The 15670-nt window shown below is 35.5% G+C and overlaps 1 protein-coding gene across 1 annotated transcript in view; it reads left to right on the forward strand.

The window, feature by feature from the left end:
- The window catches only part of LOC107069441 (Histone gene-specific Epigenetic Repressor in late S phase), a 71172-nt gene extending 58075 nt beyond the window's left edge, over positions 1-13097 (forward strand). Inside the window, 8 exon segments of the mRNA XM_089169999.1 lie at positions 8027-8221; positions 8409-8550; positions 8701-8918; positions 9022-9344; positions 9494-11041; positions 11142-11301; positions 11440-11608; positions 11727-13097. Coding sequence (XP_089026125.1) covers positions 8027-8221; positions 8409-8550; positions 8701-8918; positions 9022-9344; positions 9494-11041; positions 11142-11301; positions 11440-11608; positions 11727-11913 — 2942 coding nt within the window. The 3' untranslated portion in view covers positions 11914-13097.
- Positions 13098-15670: the final 2573 nt, after the last annotated feature.

Raw genomic sequence — 15670 nt, forward strand, 5'->3', positions numbered from 1 at the left:
TTCGAAACATGAAAAAAATGAAAAAAAAAAAACTAGCATTGGTAAGTGTTTTACTAACTCTTAGCGTATGTTCTGCATAAAAGATATTAATACCCGACCCACCGATAGTATGTTAATATAAATCTATAATAATAGATATATAATAATATAAATCAATAATAAATAAATTGTCTAATTTGAAATTTATTACCAAAAAGAATAGATGAGATTATTACTAATTGTGTTTTGTTGTTATTGTATAAACTATTTGTTTCGTTTAAGTCATGATAAATCTTTTATCGATTTTCAAGTCGTTAAAATATTCACTAATATAATCTAAAATTTAATATCAATGACACTTTTGAATTTCGTTAATAATATAAAAGATTTACCCGTAAGATATCGTTGCAACATATCTAAATGTGTTTGATAATTACGTCATTAGGCCTAGCTAATAATTATAAAGTAATTATAATATCAAATAAATAAATTAATAATATAACAATTAGTAAAAAGTAATAAAATAACAATTAAAATAAAATAAGACAAAACAAAGATCATAATATAAATGTTTCTAATTATCAAATTTATCTCCAATCGTCATCATTTATCAGAACAAATGATAACCAATACAAAGCTTCTAAATCCGATGATAATAGGATTTAGCTATTAAACGAACTTGACTTTGATTTGCCCGTTTCCTCTTTTGCCCTCTTCATCTTCGTCGTGACGGATAGCCCGTTCCTCGGATCGTTTCGTTTCACCTCGGTAACGTGGACGTATAGCACGTGCGCTAGCTGCTTCAGATGTACGTGTTCAGAAGCGAAAGGGTAGGGTAAGGTAAAGGTGAGGTGAAGTAGGGGGAGGGGTTAGAGAGAGGAGGAGGAGCTGAGGATGTATGGGATGGGGATAGGGTGGGATGTTATGGGATGAGAAGGAAAGATTTTTGTATTCTTTTTTTATTATTTTATATAGAGAAAATCGAGACGAGACGCGTACGATTACTCGGTTGAGGTCGTTGAGAAACCTTGACGAACGATACGTTACGATTAAACGAACGGAATACACACACACATACATACATACACGTTAGTGAAGAATAAAACACGCATCCCAAGTAATTTCGGATCTCACATCGTCCATCCGTTCATTGTACGAATCATTAAGTATCGTCTTTTTATTAGATCGCCATTGAGATAAAAAGAAAGATATATATATACATAGATTGTGTAGGAAAAAGTAGAACAAAAGTTAACCAGATAGTAAATCACGAAATAAAGAATGTTTATTTTCGAATCTCGTATCTCTATTTATCGCGTGCAAGAAGATGTAAGTCTTTTTGTAGAAGAAAAGAAAAAAAAAGAGAAAAGAAAAGGAAAAGGGATTGCACTTGCATAGTATACACGCAATAGCAACAACAACAACAACGTTCTTGTCGACGTTGTGTGTGTATACACATTTCATAGAACATAATAGTCACGCTTCGATGCCGAAAACATAGAGATACCACCATCATACCTTTTATCATCGTGTAAGCTTTTCACCGATTTCTTCAACTTTGTCTATTTTAGAAGTTGGGGGTTGGTAAGGATAAATATAGTGAATAATAGAAGATAAGAATATAGAACGAGTAATAGTAATAGTAATAGTAGTAGTAGTAGTAGTAGGTGGTGTGAAAAAGATCGATATAAAATATATGAAAAAGGATGATGGGGTTGTATATGAGACAAAAATGGGTAGTGGTTGTGATAAGATAAGTTATTTTCTTCTTTTGTATAAAATGTAGGATTTTTAAAGAAATTTTCTTGCTGTTTTCTTCTATCTTCGTACGGTGCTTTCGTATTTAGCACAGGGACGAACGATGGAGACAACCGTTGAACAACGATGACACGCCAACGGTTATGGATTAACAAAGTTGCGTGCCGCCGAGCATATATCGGCGTTGGCTCGCGCATACCTTATGTTAAAAAAAGGCCTCGTGTGCACACACCCTCACCTTCGATGAGAGGATGCCTTGCTTGTCTGTCTGCTTGCTTGCTTTCCTGCCTTCGATATGCTCTTGCTTATGGTGCTCGTTAAACGGTTCTAAACGTCGACTTTGTACTTAGTAATAGTAGTAGTAGTAGTAGTAGTACTATTAGTATTAGTATTACCTACTCTTATAAAGAACAAAGTGTATTTATACATAATCGACGGTTTCGATCCTTTTTGCAGTATACACCGTGTTCCAAATAGACCTCCTCTTTATATAAATACACATAGATATACATATATAGATCAAGTAGAGCCAATTTGTAAGTTAAATTTTTCCTTGCTACGAGTTGACAGGGAGAAAAACAGAAAGAGGAGGAAGAGGAGGCTCGTTGTTATTTCTTTATAATACACTTTAGTCAAAAGTAAAAAAGAAATAGAATAAGAAAAGAAAAAGAATATAAGTGAAGTATATATGGTAGATAGGAAAGAAGGAAGGAAAGAAGGAAGGAAGGAAGGAAGGAAGGAAAGATAGGAAGGAAGAAACAAAGTGGTTATTTAGAATCTAAAGCGTATAGTAGTAGTAGATAGGTTACAAAAGAGACGCGCGAGTAAACATCGGCAAAGCTGTCGGAACGATAATACTAGGCGGTGTGTTGTGTACTATGGCGCCGATCTCGCATTCCAAGCCACCCCGTATCGCGCCGATACCGTATAAGAATCAATTACCGACGGCCGTTTGTGCCAGCGTGATTAAACCCAGGACTAGCGCATAGCATGCCAAGAGAGAGAGAGAGAGAGAGAGAGAGAGAGAAAGAGAGAGAAAGAGAGAGAAAGAGAGAGAGAACCCCCTATATAAATAATGTAAATCACTTTGAGCTCGTGTCCGGGCCGATATTATCAGACCACTACTTCTTCTTCTTCTTCCTCTTCTTTTTCCTCTTCTTCTTCTTCTTCTTCTTCTTATTCTACCATTTCTTATTCGTTGTCCTCTTGTCGAATGAATTATTGTTTATTCGAACATAAGAAGCCGAGAATAAAAACCGAAGAGAGAGAGAGAGAGTTTAACTTTCAGTCTTCTCTTCTTCTTCTTCTTCTACTTTGCGATTGATAATAATTTATTAATTTCTATCGAATCGATAATATCTTTTTTTTTTTTTACTTCTACTTCTTCTTTTTTTAAAGGGATGAAAGACGTGGGGTGGAGGTGGAGAAGTGATTGGCTGAAAAAGAATATGCTTGGTAAAAAGGGAGCATATTATCGTTCTTTATTTCTTCCCTTCCCCTTCTCGTCGAAATACACTCACCTATTTTATCCAGAAAGTATATTTATTATTCCATCGTAGTAGTAGTAGTAGTAGTTGTAGGAATAGAATTCTCCTCTTCCACGGAGATTGATTTATTTATTGAGTACGATAGTCGTTCGATTAATCATTTTCTTCTTATTCTTAAAAGAGAGAAAGAGAGAAAGAGATAGTTACGTTTCACGAGGCAATTACCTTAAAAGGATTTGCAAAATGTCAAGAAGCTTCGAAAAGTTTACGAATAATTCTTCGTGGACTTTGAAAGAGAAAGAAAAAAAGGAAGAAAGAGAATGAATGAAAGAGAGAGAAAGAGAGAGAGAGAGAGATAGAGAGTGAGTGCAAGAGAAAGGTAACAACCGTTCGGTCTTATTCGTCGTTGGGCAAACATCCAAGCGAGTTCAATTTCTGCCCGTACCGTGAAACTTCCACCTTCTCTCTCTCTCTTTATTTTCTCTTTCTCTCAATCTCCCACTGTTCAATCCAGGAAGCAAGGGTCGTTTTAGCAAAATTTCAACCGTTCTTCTCTTCAACGTGTGCATGTCCAACTACATACATAAAAAAATAAAAAAAAATCAGTAGAGGGTTTGATGGGGAAGGGAAAAAGGGACAACCGTAACAAGGTCGAATCAACTCAGCAGGAAGTGGAAGAGGAAAGTGCCATCAGTTCGGTCGAATCTTTCGGTGATGATTCTTTCTCGAAAAGCTCATTCCTTTTTTTTGTAATATGCTCGTTTCCCTGATTTTCAATGGCTTTTTTTTATTTTATTACTTTTCTCTCCGGGAATTATCTGAAAAGCCTACTATTCGGAATGTGTTTCGAATAGATATATAAAGATAAATTGGAAAATGTTCGAAAATTTATAGTTTGTAGCATTCCGTTTTGAAAGTGCGCACCGCTGTTTCATTGAAATCAGTCGATGACAAATTGAGGTTAAAATTGTTCATTTTCAGGATAAAATAAAGTAAAAATAAAAAAAGAATAGTAATTTACAAATCTTGAATTTCTTCTTATTCATCTTGAAATTTGAGAATATGTTTCAGTTTTCACAAAAAGTTACAATTCAAATAGCAAATTGGTCACTAATAAAAAAGAATAGTAAGAATAGTTTGTAAATAGCAAACTAGTCATTACATTTTACGCGTGACGAGTATACTAGTTATTACACAAAATCCTGCCAATTCTTCATGACGAACATACTCGTCGAACTCAGTTAACTGGTTAGGAGTGGGGAAGAGGGAAGATTGGACGATTCGTGATCAATCTCGGCATTATCCTAGTTGTTGTCACACGATTTTCTAACGAATCAAGAAAACAAAGAGAGTGAGAGATAGAGAAAGAGAGAGAGCAAAGCGTGAAACGCGCCATTGAGAGAGAGTGTCAGACTCTCTCGATTCTATTCTGAGTCAACGACACCGGCACATTGCGGCAAGGCACCTTCGTGCTCGGGTCCTTGACTTCTCTAGGCTACGAACACGCCGTTCGTTCCGAGACTTTTGCCTGCGATATACAAAGATAAAACGAGTAGTAGTAGTAGTAGTAGTATTAGTAGTAGTTGTAGTACCGTAGCGTACCAACCATAGACCCACAGATAGGAATAGAGTAGGCACCCACTGGTGGTCTTCTCTCTTTCTTATGAACGAATCAAAGAACGAACGAAGGAACTGTACGAAAGAAATAAGCTAAAAAAACGAACGAACAAAAAAAAATGAAAGAAGGAGCAAGTGAGTGAGCCCGGTGGGGGGGGGGACTGAAACGGCTAGTTTTCTTAGAAACTTCTTTTTATCGTGTTACTAGATAAGCTTTATTCAATTAATATTCATAATCAATATTAAATGCAATACGTAAATTTTTATGTTTCTCGTACGATCGAAGGTTACACCTTCTTTTTCTCGAAGCCTTTCATCAATATGGAGATATAATACTCCGTTGGAGAGAACTATTCTGTTGTTAACTGCTAGCATACGGTTGTTTCTTTTTTCCCCCTTTTATTATTATAAGTTATAAAAGAAAAAAGAAAAAAAGAAAGAAAGAGAAAAAATATGTAGCTATACAAAAGTACGTTCGTTTGACCGTTCTGTAAAATTCCATTGGCTTTAGGGAAAAACTCCAGGAGGAATCATGGTTCAAATATGTTGTCTGTTAGCTTTTGTTGAAAGGAAAAAGAAAGAGAGATAGAGAAAAGAAAAGATAGACGTGAAACGGACTGGTGTCTAGCGTTTATCATCATCTTCCATGTTCCGTGCCATTAGATCGATGGGTCGTGTCTCTCATTCTCTCTCTCTCTCTCTCTCTCTCTCTCTCACTCTCTTTCTCTCAAACGGTGTCGGACAGTGACCCATTTGTCGTGTCCATGGTTTCCACCGATACACTCGTCACACTACCATCTATAGACCTAGATCAAAATGTGTGACACACATACATATGGTACGTACATACATACATACATTTAAAGTCGTATATACAATTTTAGTATATATACGTAGAGGATAATATGGGAAGGCTGTTTTCTGGCATTGTTCATTGCGTTCCAACAACGACCCCATCCTCGTTGAACTTTCCACCGGTGAAGAGGAGTCCTGAAAGCTTTACGTGACCTTTCCTCGTACGAAAGATTACGTTCTCACGTTTACGCTACGTTTGAGTTTAGTTAAACGAGTGAGATATTTAATAGACGTATTTAATAGCTCAGCTGTTTGTCACCATTTCGTTCGTTGTCCGTCGTCTTCATCGTCATCGTCATCGTCCTTGCCTGTTTCATCATTCGTTCGTTAGTTCGTTCGTTTATTCGTTCACTCGTTTGTTCGTTCGTGCACATACTACATATACATAAGTACATATATATCTACTACCTTGTAGGTTGAAAATATTTTTACGAGCCTTCGTAGCGAACGACCTTAATAGATCACAAACTCTTACGCGACGACGACGACGACGACGACGACAACAACATAGACGAGGACGTATAAGAATGTCCCTGAGACATCCCAATACGTCGACCTTAAAATATCTTCTTGCTTCGCGAGGTTTGCAACGACGAGAACACGCGCTTGCTCGCTCGCGCGCACGTTCGTTCTACTTTGGATCGGATCGTCGCGACGACAGGGAAAGGTATATGGGGAAAGGTATGAGAAGGAAATAGAATTTAGGCTTTTTTCCACGAATATTCTGGGAGGGATATACTTTCCAATGAATGAACTTACTAATAGGAAGGATTCTCGGTTGATCCGTTTCCTAAAATTGTTTGTTCTTTTCTGTGACATTTTTCTGTTTTCCTATATTCTTATCTCACGTAAAAACCCAAAAAGAAAAAGGGGATTGTAAATTTTATAGTTCGTAACTTTGAGTTCAAAGAAATTTTGTTACTATTAAAATCTTATTCCCACACCTTTTGAAAATGAAATGGTAGAAAAAAAATTGAAAATGAAGATGTAAAATAAAAAGAAAGAAAGAAATCTTCAAACCACAGATTGCTCTTGATTTGATCCATGGACACGAATTACGAGCAGTAGGAGGAGGTAGAAGAAAATCCTTCGAACCGTATCCATATTCTTTTCCAACGTAACAAAGAAGAGAAACGAAAGGATTTCTCTCTTTTCCTTCAACGGTGTCGGAGAGAGAAGAGGAACGTCGTGAGAGATAAAAATCGGATCACGAAGGTCAATTCGAGTTCGAAAACGGTAGCAGCAAAGACCGGCAAGAAACGTGGTACTACCAAGGCATGAAACGGGACGAGACATCGAAGACGATAAAACGTCGTTTCTCGCAAAGATTTTTCAGCAAAACCGTCCTTAAGGACACGGCCACCTTTATCCTCGATCGTTTACGGTCCTGTCCTACTAAGGATATATATATATATATAGTAGTATATATGTTCGTATAAAGTCCCAACGTGTCGTGGTAGTGGTACCCTTCATTCACTTTGGCCTCTTTGGGAAACTTCATTTACTTGATTCTCGTTGCGTTCGTGAGTGCTACTACGGTTCATCGAGAGAAACAGATTTCTATGCTGTGTTGGATGCTGCTACTTGCTGCGCCCATCGACCGTTTCACTCTTTTTCCCTACTCTTTTTCTCATACTCGAACGTCCTTCGGTGCGTGATGCATACTTGGTGTCCTATTTTAAACGATATCCACGCAAGTAAAGTATACCCACAATTATTATTCGATCATTGATTTTGGATTACTCTTATAATCTTGAAACGAATATTCCCGTTTGCTTGCTAATATATACCTTTGTTTAATGTATCCTCGTGTGCAGGAATATATATGCATATATTTTCCCCTCCTCCTCCTCCTCCTTTTTTTCCTCTCACGCACATAAGAGCGTGCGAGAACACGCGGCTTTCCACGAACGCGTGTCATCTATAAAGCTCTGTGTGTGTATGCATATACATATACATACATAAAGATATATATATATACATATATATGCGCGCGTTTAACCTACATAAGCGGAATCGCGATTGGGCGAAGTAAATGGCGGACGATCTTTCGGATAATCGATATGCACGTCACCGTAACGACGGTCCTACTACTACTACTACTATTACTACTACTATTACTACTATACTACTACTACTACTACTCATGAGGAGAAAGCCAGGTTTCGTTTAACTCGAAACTTTGTTTAAGCTATAAGTTTCTTTCAACAATGAGATCACATCCTAGATTCTTAACTTACATTATTCTTCTTTTGTCTGCTTCATAACGAATTAATCATTGATCGATAAGTTAATTTGATGGATTGATCATTTATTTTATTTGTCAACAGGGTATTATCAGCCGGCTGGACCACTGATACAGCACCCGCCAACATTACCTCCGGTTAAGGGCCCACCACCGGAACCAACTCCTACGCCTCCTCAAAACTCGGAAGGCTCGGACGATTTGGTCGCAACATCGACGACTTCCGGTGGCACAAGTAGTACAGGTGCATTCAGATATTCCTATACAGTGGATATTCCAGGTCCGTTTTATTCCTGACAAATCCGATTTATCTATCGCAACTAGAATCAAAGCATAGAGAGAGAGAGAGAGAAAGAGAGAGAGTCGTAGCAATACCGAAGGAATATCGTCGTTGCCCGTCTCTTATCTAGGTTTATCTTATTTTACGATCTCTCAAGCGAATCCGTTCCTCTTGTTGTATGTTACAGGTGGAGGAGGCTTTTATAGGGCATATTGCCCTTCCTATTATAGCACGCCACCTCAATATCAAGATATCTGTTATCCACCTACGTATACCCACCCTCACGCTCATCCTCCACCGTACTACAAGTACGCTCCAACTTACAGAAGGTAAGAATGATATTTTCGAATATATTTTCGTAGAAGGCTAAACCTGACGACACCAACATACTTGAGAACAAATCCCTTCCTTTCTCATACTCCCCCGAATGCGAATAGAGCCGTTCTATCGAGTGCACTTTTCTTGCATTCTGTAAAAAGATTTCTTTGTAGGCAGTACTATGGGTATCAGGAATCTGGTGGAGGCGGAGGACCGGGAGGTGGAGGCACGGCTGGTGGTCCTGGAGTCGTCGACTATCAACCACCGCCACCGCCACCCGGAGAGTATCCCTTGCCTCCGTATTACGGGGGTTACCCACCACCACCACCTCCGGCTAATCCAGCATATCTTCATTCTCAGGGAAGACCTTTTGTAGACCGTGAGTATTGTCGTTTTTCTTTAATGAAAAAATTCTTAAATTAATATTTCTCCATTAGGTGCGTTTTATTAAATACGACTGTTTTTATTTTTATTTATCATAGACGCAGCCTTCCAGGGTTGTCCGTGCCCGATGCAGTCATGTCCAAAAAACGTGGATACTGGGCCCCTTATTGGTAATGGTAAGGGAGCGCCAGTGGTATCGGGGCCCGGTCTGTCATTGCCGCCCAGTGCTTTGGTAGGTCCGCCCTCACCAGCGAGGGGGCTAGCCGGGCTAGCGCCACCTCATGGTGCCAATGCCTGGGATACGGATCGTGTCCAACTCAACACTTTACGCAACCTCAATCAGAACCAACCGGCTGTTCCACCGACTCATAATATCGTCGGTGGTCATAATCGTTCTCAGAACTCTGACTGCAGGAACAAGGTAAATATTCTTGTCTCTTTCTTTTCTTCTCTGTCTTTTTTGCCTTCCTGATTTATGATTTTATTATCATCTTATTTATCTTTTTTTCTTTTAGAAAGAGAGAAATAACTTAATCTACTATTTTTGTTCTCTTTTTCAATTTCACTTAGGACGAGAAGAATCGCGTCGAGGACAAGTTGAGAAAGTGTGCCTGTCAGAAACACGGTTGCACGTCCACTTGCGAGGTCAAGATGGAAACACTCTCGCCTAGCGAAAAGCTCACGGTTGGGAACTGTCCGAGCAGCAAGTTTCACGAATTTAAGCTCGAGAACAATAACGTTAAGTGCGAATCATGCAGCGTCGAGATAGGGGATAATTTGGGTTGCGCGGCGAATTGTAACGTTGTTAAATGTGAGTCTGACTATAAGTGCGATATCATGAAGTGCGAGCAGTGCATGAAAGAGAGCAGAATGGCTATATTAGAGATTGACAAAGATTCGGGTATTTTAATGATCGACGATAAGCTTGACGCTGATCCCGACGTTAAAGAAGAGCTCAACGACGTCGTCGTGATAGGCAACGAAAATTGGAAAAAACCTGATTATGAACCGACCGTTCAAGAAACGGTCGAAGATAAGGAAGAGGTCATCAAAAAGATACTATCAGTTCAACAAGAAGAAATAGACGAAGAAGAAGAAGAGGAAGAAGAAGTAGAGGAGGAGGAGGAGGAAAAACAACCAAAGTGTCAGAAAGTAACGAAAAGAAAATTATCCTTGGACAGTTTGTCGGATGGTAGAAAGAAACGAAAAGTTAGCAAGAGGACTCTATCGGTTGGTTCGACGCAAGATTTAACCGTTAATAATAATGATCATACGAGTAAAGTGATAATAGCACCGATCGAACCAACGCCGCTTCTCGATAAGATTGACGGTATCGTCGAAGCGTGCCTTACGAAAAAGAAACAGACCAAGAAGGAGAGTCAGAGTCATCAACAAGGACAAAAACGTAAAGCCGAGAATCCAAATAGTTCTGAATCTGCTATGAAAAAATCAAAGAGTACGAAACAAACGGCAAGTAGTAACAACGTTACGAGTAATTCCAAATCTTCAGCTAGCGATACTTCCATTATGGAAACCATCGACAAGGTTATACAGCAGAGCTTACAAATGACCCAGAAGAAAGATCGCAAATCAAAGTCCAACGATAAGTCGGATAATAATAAAAAGAACAAGGCTACTAATATTTTGAAAAAGGTCGGTAAAAAGTTGAGCTTAGCTAAGGAATTTGAAAAATTATCAAAGATTGTTACAAAGATCAGTCAGAGCAAGGGTAAATCTGAAAAGACTACTACTAAAGGTAAAACGTCGCAAGACGTCAAATCTAAAAGTAGAAGCAAGGGTAATAAATCACAGGAGAGTAAATCTAAAGGTCAAGATACTAAATCGAAAGATAGTTCGAAGAAAAACGAAGCGACGACCAAAGCTAAGGCTGGTGGAGGCGAGGCTAGCGAAGATTCGAAAAAACCAGCTTTGATTAAGAAGAAACGAAAGAGTACGAAAAAGTCTAGCGTCAAGAGAGGAGGAGTAACCTCAAAAATTGAGGACAATTTAGGAGGGAGCGAACATTTATCCTTGACTAGAAAAACATTTTTAAAGCCGAAATGGAGCAACGGCTGGAGTTGGGAGGGTGAAGCTTTTGAAGCCAAAGTTTATTTAACGGTAATTAAATAATACATTATCTTATAAGATAAGTAAAAATATAAAAATGTCAACAATTTTCACTGGATCCTAAACATCTTGTATCATGTGTATTTTGTAGAACGAGGAGTCGGCAATACGTCGTTGTTATAGTAGCATGAGGCATGAAAGTGGTGATGTCCTGAAACCCAGAGACTGCGTTTTACTCAAGAGTGGACCAAGGAAGGCCGATTTGCCGTTCGTTGCAAAGATAGCTGCGCTTTGGGAAAATCCAGACGACGGTAAATTACTCTGAATATTTTATCCCCCCTCTCAGTATCTATCTCTCTTCTCTTCCTCCTCCTCGTCGTCATCGTCGTCGTATAGTAGTCTTATTCATCGAGAGTTGGCAGATATAAAAGAATGTTTTATCTTTTCAGGGGAGATGATGTTTTCATTACTGTGGTACTACAGGCCGGAACATACGGAACAGGGACGTACGCAATGCGACACCGAAGACGAGGTGTTTGCTTCTCGTCACAAAGATGCTAACAGTGTCGCTTGCATAGAAGACAAGTGTTATATTTTAACGTTTAACGAGTATTGTCGGTAAGTTTTATTAATTAATAAAAAATATCAAATCAAAGTTAAATAACTTGATTAATTTTCAATTGAAAGCTCAAAGTGTTTAGTGTATTTTATTTTTCCTTTTCTTTCTTTTTTTAAGCTATCGCAAGGATTTGCGAAGAATCGAGGAGGGTTTGGAGAGTCCCGGTTTAATAGTTCCACCAGGGGACCAAGTATATCCGAGAAAAAATCGGCAACCACCGATACCGGTACCATCGGACATGGTACTCTTCTGTCGGCGTGTTTACGATTATCGCGCGAAAAAACTCGCGAAGAATCCTGGATGACTCGAATTCCTATAAGATACTTCTTCAAATAGGAACCAATGGAATGCACAAAGTTTGCAAGCCACATTGAAACTGACCGCAGGTCTCCCCTTCAAGTTTAATGGCGTCGTAACGAACGATTCTTCTTGATCTCTCAATTTTTCTTCCTTATTTATTATTCCCTTATTAAATCATTTATTCTTTTTATTTTATTTTATATATTCTCAAATCATGATTGCTTTTAATCTTATTAACTTTGATCATTTTTTTTTTTTACATTTATACTTTTTATATTTACAAACGATTTTACAATTATTTCTACAAGGTTTTTTTCTATTTTTTATTAACCTTCAATCATTTTTTATAACTTATAAATATTTATAATTTATACGCATGTGATCTTACGCATAATTTATGTCTAAGAAGCATGACATGATGATAATGATGATGATGATGATGATGATGATGATGATGATGATGATGTCGATGATTATAATGATACAGTTAATTAATAATGAGATCACGATGAATCATTCGTAATGAAAATAATACAACTGACGATATAATAATATCCGTTTTTAGATTTCGCGTCGATCGAACGATCATTTTCAACATTCAATATAAGATTAATGAATGACAACCGATTATTAAATAATACGTACAATTACACGCATAATTGACATATACATATAAATATAAATATGTATATGAATATCTACGATATCTTTCTGATATCTTTCCTATATCAACAGAACGATAGTAGAGGAAAGAATAAAAAAAAAAAATGATCGTTCATAATCGATGCAAAAATCGTCGACGTTGTTTTGACTATAACGACGACGACGACGACGGCAACGACGTGAAAAACGTTTATAGCGAATTAGTAGAATTTGACAATTTTATAGAAGAGAATATAATATTTTTTTGCGAAATAGAAAAGCCCCGAAGCGAAGCGCGTGTACGAGCTTTAAATGAATATTTTTCACATAGGTGGTACAAATATACGACGTGGAAAAAAAAAGAATAATAATAATAAAATCGTCCGTTAAATACGACGTTGATATTTCTTGGTGGGAATGAACCTTCGGACAGTTTCAAGGTAGGAATCAAGAAAAGAAAAAAGAAAAGAAAAGAAACGAACAAATAGACATGAAAAATTAAAAAAGAAAACACTCGACCACATTTTAGTGAAAAAAAAAAAACAACCAACAACAATAACAATAGTAACAGCAACAAATAAAAAAAAATAAAACTAATAATAATAATAATAACAACAGAAATTTAGCGATATTATAAGATGAACGCGTTATTTATTCGGTTATATAAAAAAAAAAAAAAAAAAAAACATTTTAGTAGAATTATAATAACGTAAAAATACAGCAAAGTGTGACAACGTGATACTTCCGTAATGAAATTCTGCGTTTAGCATCCTCATCATCGTTCGGAAAATTTTAGTATCGTGAATATCGAATAGTAAAATGAAAAGATATACGATGTGAGGAATTAAACAAAGAAATTAAAACAAAAAACAACAACAAAAGTAATAATATATAATAATAATAATAATAAGAAAAAAAAGTATATAAAAGTCATAGGAAAGTGTGGAGGAAGGAAAAATAAAACAAAATAAAACAAAATCATAAGGAACAAAAACTGTCAGGCCCGCGCACACGCATAAAAAAAAAAAAAGAAACAAAAAATCACCTTTTAAACATTATCGTTATCGTTATCGTTATCGACGATGTAAAATGCATTATTTATCTAGTGGTCCAGAAACAATAGGAAAAATAGGAAAACAAAGATCATTTCTGGATATACTTAGGCTCGAATTTCATCGTATTCAATTATAAATGATTCAAAAATGAAATAGAATTGAAGAAGAATCTCTTAATTACTCGTTCGTTTATATCGATTGGCATCTCGAAAAATAAAATCAAATAAAATAAACAAATAAGTACATACAAAAAAAATAATTGTTCGTGGGAATCGAACAAAAATCGTATTTTTGTTTTCAATAAATATTCGACGCGCGAGTAATCCAATTTTAGAGAAAGAGAGAGAGAGAGAGAGAGATTTGTTTTTTAATTGGAAGAAAAAAAAAGAAAATTTTTACTGTAAAACACATTCATTCGGTCTGGGTATAGTAGTATTTTTTTTGTTAATTTCAGTCTCGAGAGAATAATGAGTTTTGCTACAAAGTCGATTAACTTAAAAAAAATTAAAACGGAGTTTACGTTTCATCGATGCCCCCTATTTTTACTATTTTAAACTTTTTTTCTTATTACTGTTATTTTTTATATACTTACTTTTTTTTTTGTTTTAATTTCTTTACAACAGAAACAAATCGCTAAAAAAGAAAAAAAAGGGAAACTTTGTTTTTCCATTTTCACACTCTCATCGTTCAACGATAGTCCTGTGCGCATCTATCATATATACATACACACATACATACACATAAATCACACATAATAACACGCACATATACAAAGGATGATAATTTATATACGAAACATGTATTATTAGTGCGAGTCCTTAGAATGGCGCTATTTTCTTTTCTTTTTTCTTTTATAACTTTTTGTTATTCATATTCATTATCTTTCTTTATAATATTATTATAATTATTATCATTATATTATTATAATTCCCCATTCCCTTCCTATTATTTGGTTCCTAATATTTGAATTCCCCTTCCCCTCGTCCCTCGTCCTTTTACTCTTGCTCTTATTGCTCCCCTTTTTAGTAATAAATATTATTGCAAGTCATCGTAAAGTATAATCCATTTTTAGTGAGTAGTAAATGTATGACGGTAGTATGCCAAAAAAAGAAAAAAAAAAATCATAAAAAAGAATGAGATGAGGAAAGAAAAAGAAGAGGTAATGTCGAACGTTAAGTTAAAAAAAAAAAAAATGGATAAGAAAAGATTTAAGAAATTATCTATTTCTATTTTAAATGACGTTAGTTATTATTAAATGCTCGTGAAAGTGCATTACGATTTAAATGCACGTGATGAAATTGGTACGAGCGAGTAAAAATTATTATCGATGAAGAAAACATTATTATCAAAGAACACAAATATCACACGCATGGAAAAGTTTTTTTACTTTCTTGGAGAATGAAAAAAAAGAAGAAGATAAAGAAAGAAAGAAAGAAAGAAAGAAAGAAAGAAAGAAAGAAAGAAAGAAAAAGAAATTTTTATCAACTATTATACTTTTATACAAAATTCCAAGTTTCAATAAACAACTGCGTTCATTTTGTTTATTTACTATTTGTTGAAATGAAGGGTGATTTGTTAGAAATTGTATTATTTAAATTTAATATATTTGATGATACGATTTTCCTTATTATTAATATTAATATTATTATTATTATTATTATTATTACTCTCTTTTTCTTATTATATATTATATAACTATTATATATATTATATAATTATTATTTTTATTAGCATAATCATCAATCATTATTATTATTATTATTATTATTATTATTATTATTATTATTATTATTATTATTATTATTGTCATCGCTATCACCTTCATTGTCAACACTACCATTGTCATTATTATAATTATTATTTTATTATTATTATTATTCTATTACTATTATTATTAATTATTATTATTATTATTATTATTATTATTATTATTATTATTATTATTATTATTATTATTATTATTTAATATATAATATATGATATAAGTTATATCTCATGGATATACGAAAGAGATAGTATGAGAGTGAAATAGCGTGCCTGTTTTCGAGTATGTATGAAAACAAA

This window comes from Polistes dominula, unplaced genomic scaffold (assembly GCF_049000335.1).
Source record: "Polistes dominula isolate Pdom_NZ unplaced genomic scaffold, Pdom_raw_medaka contig_15, whole genome shotgun sequence".
Lineage (NCBI taxonomy): Eukaryota > Metazoa > Arthropoda > Insecta > Hymenoptera > Vespidae > Polistes > Polistes dominula.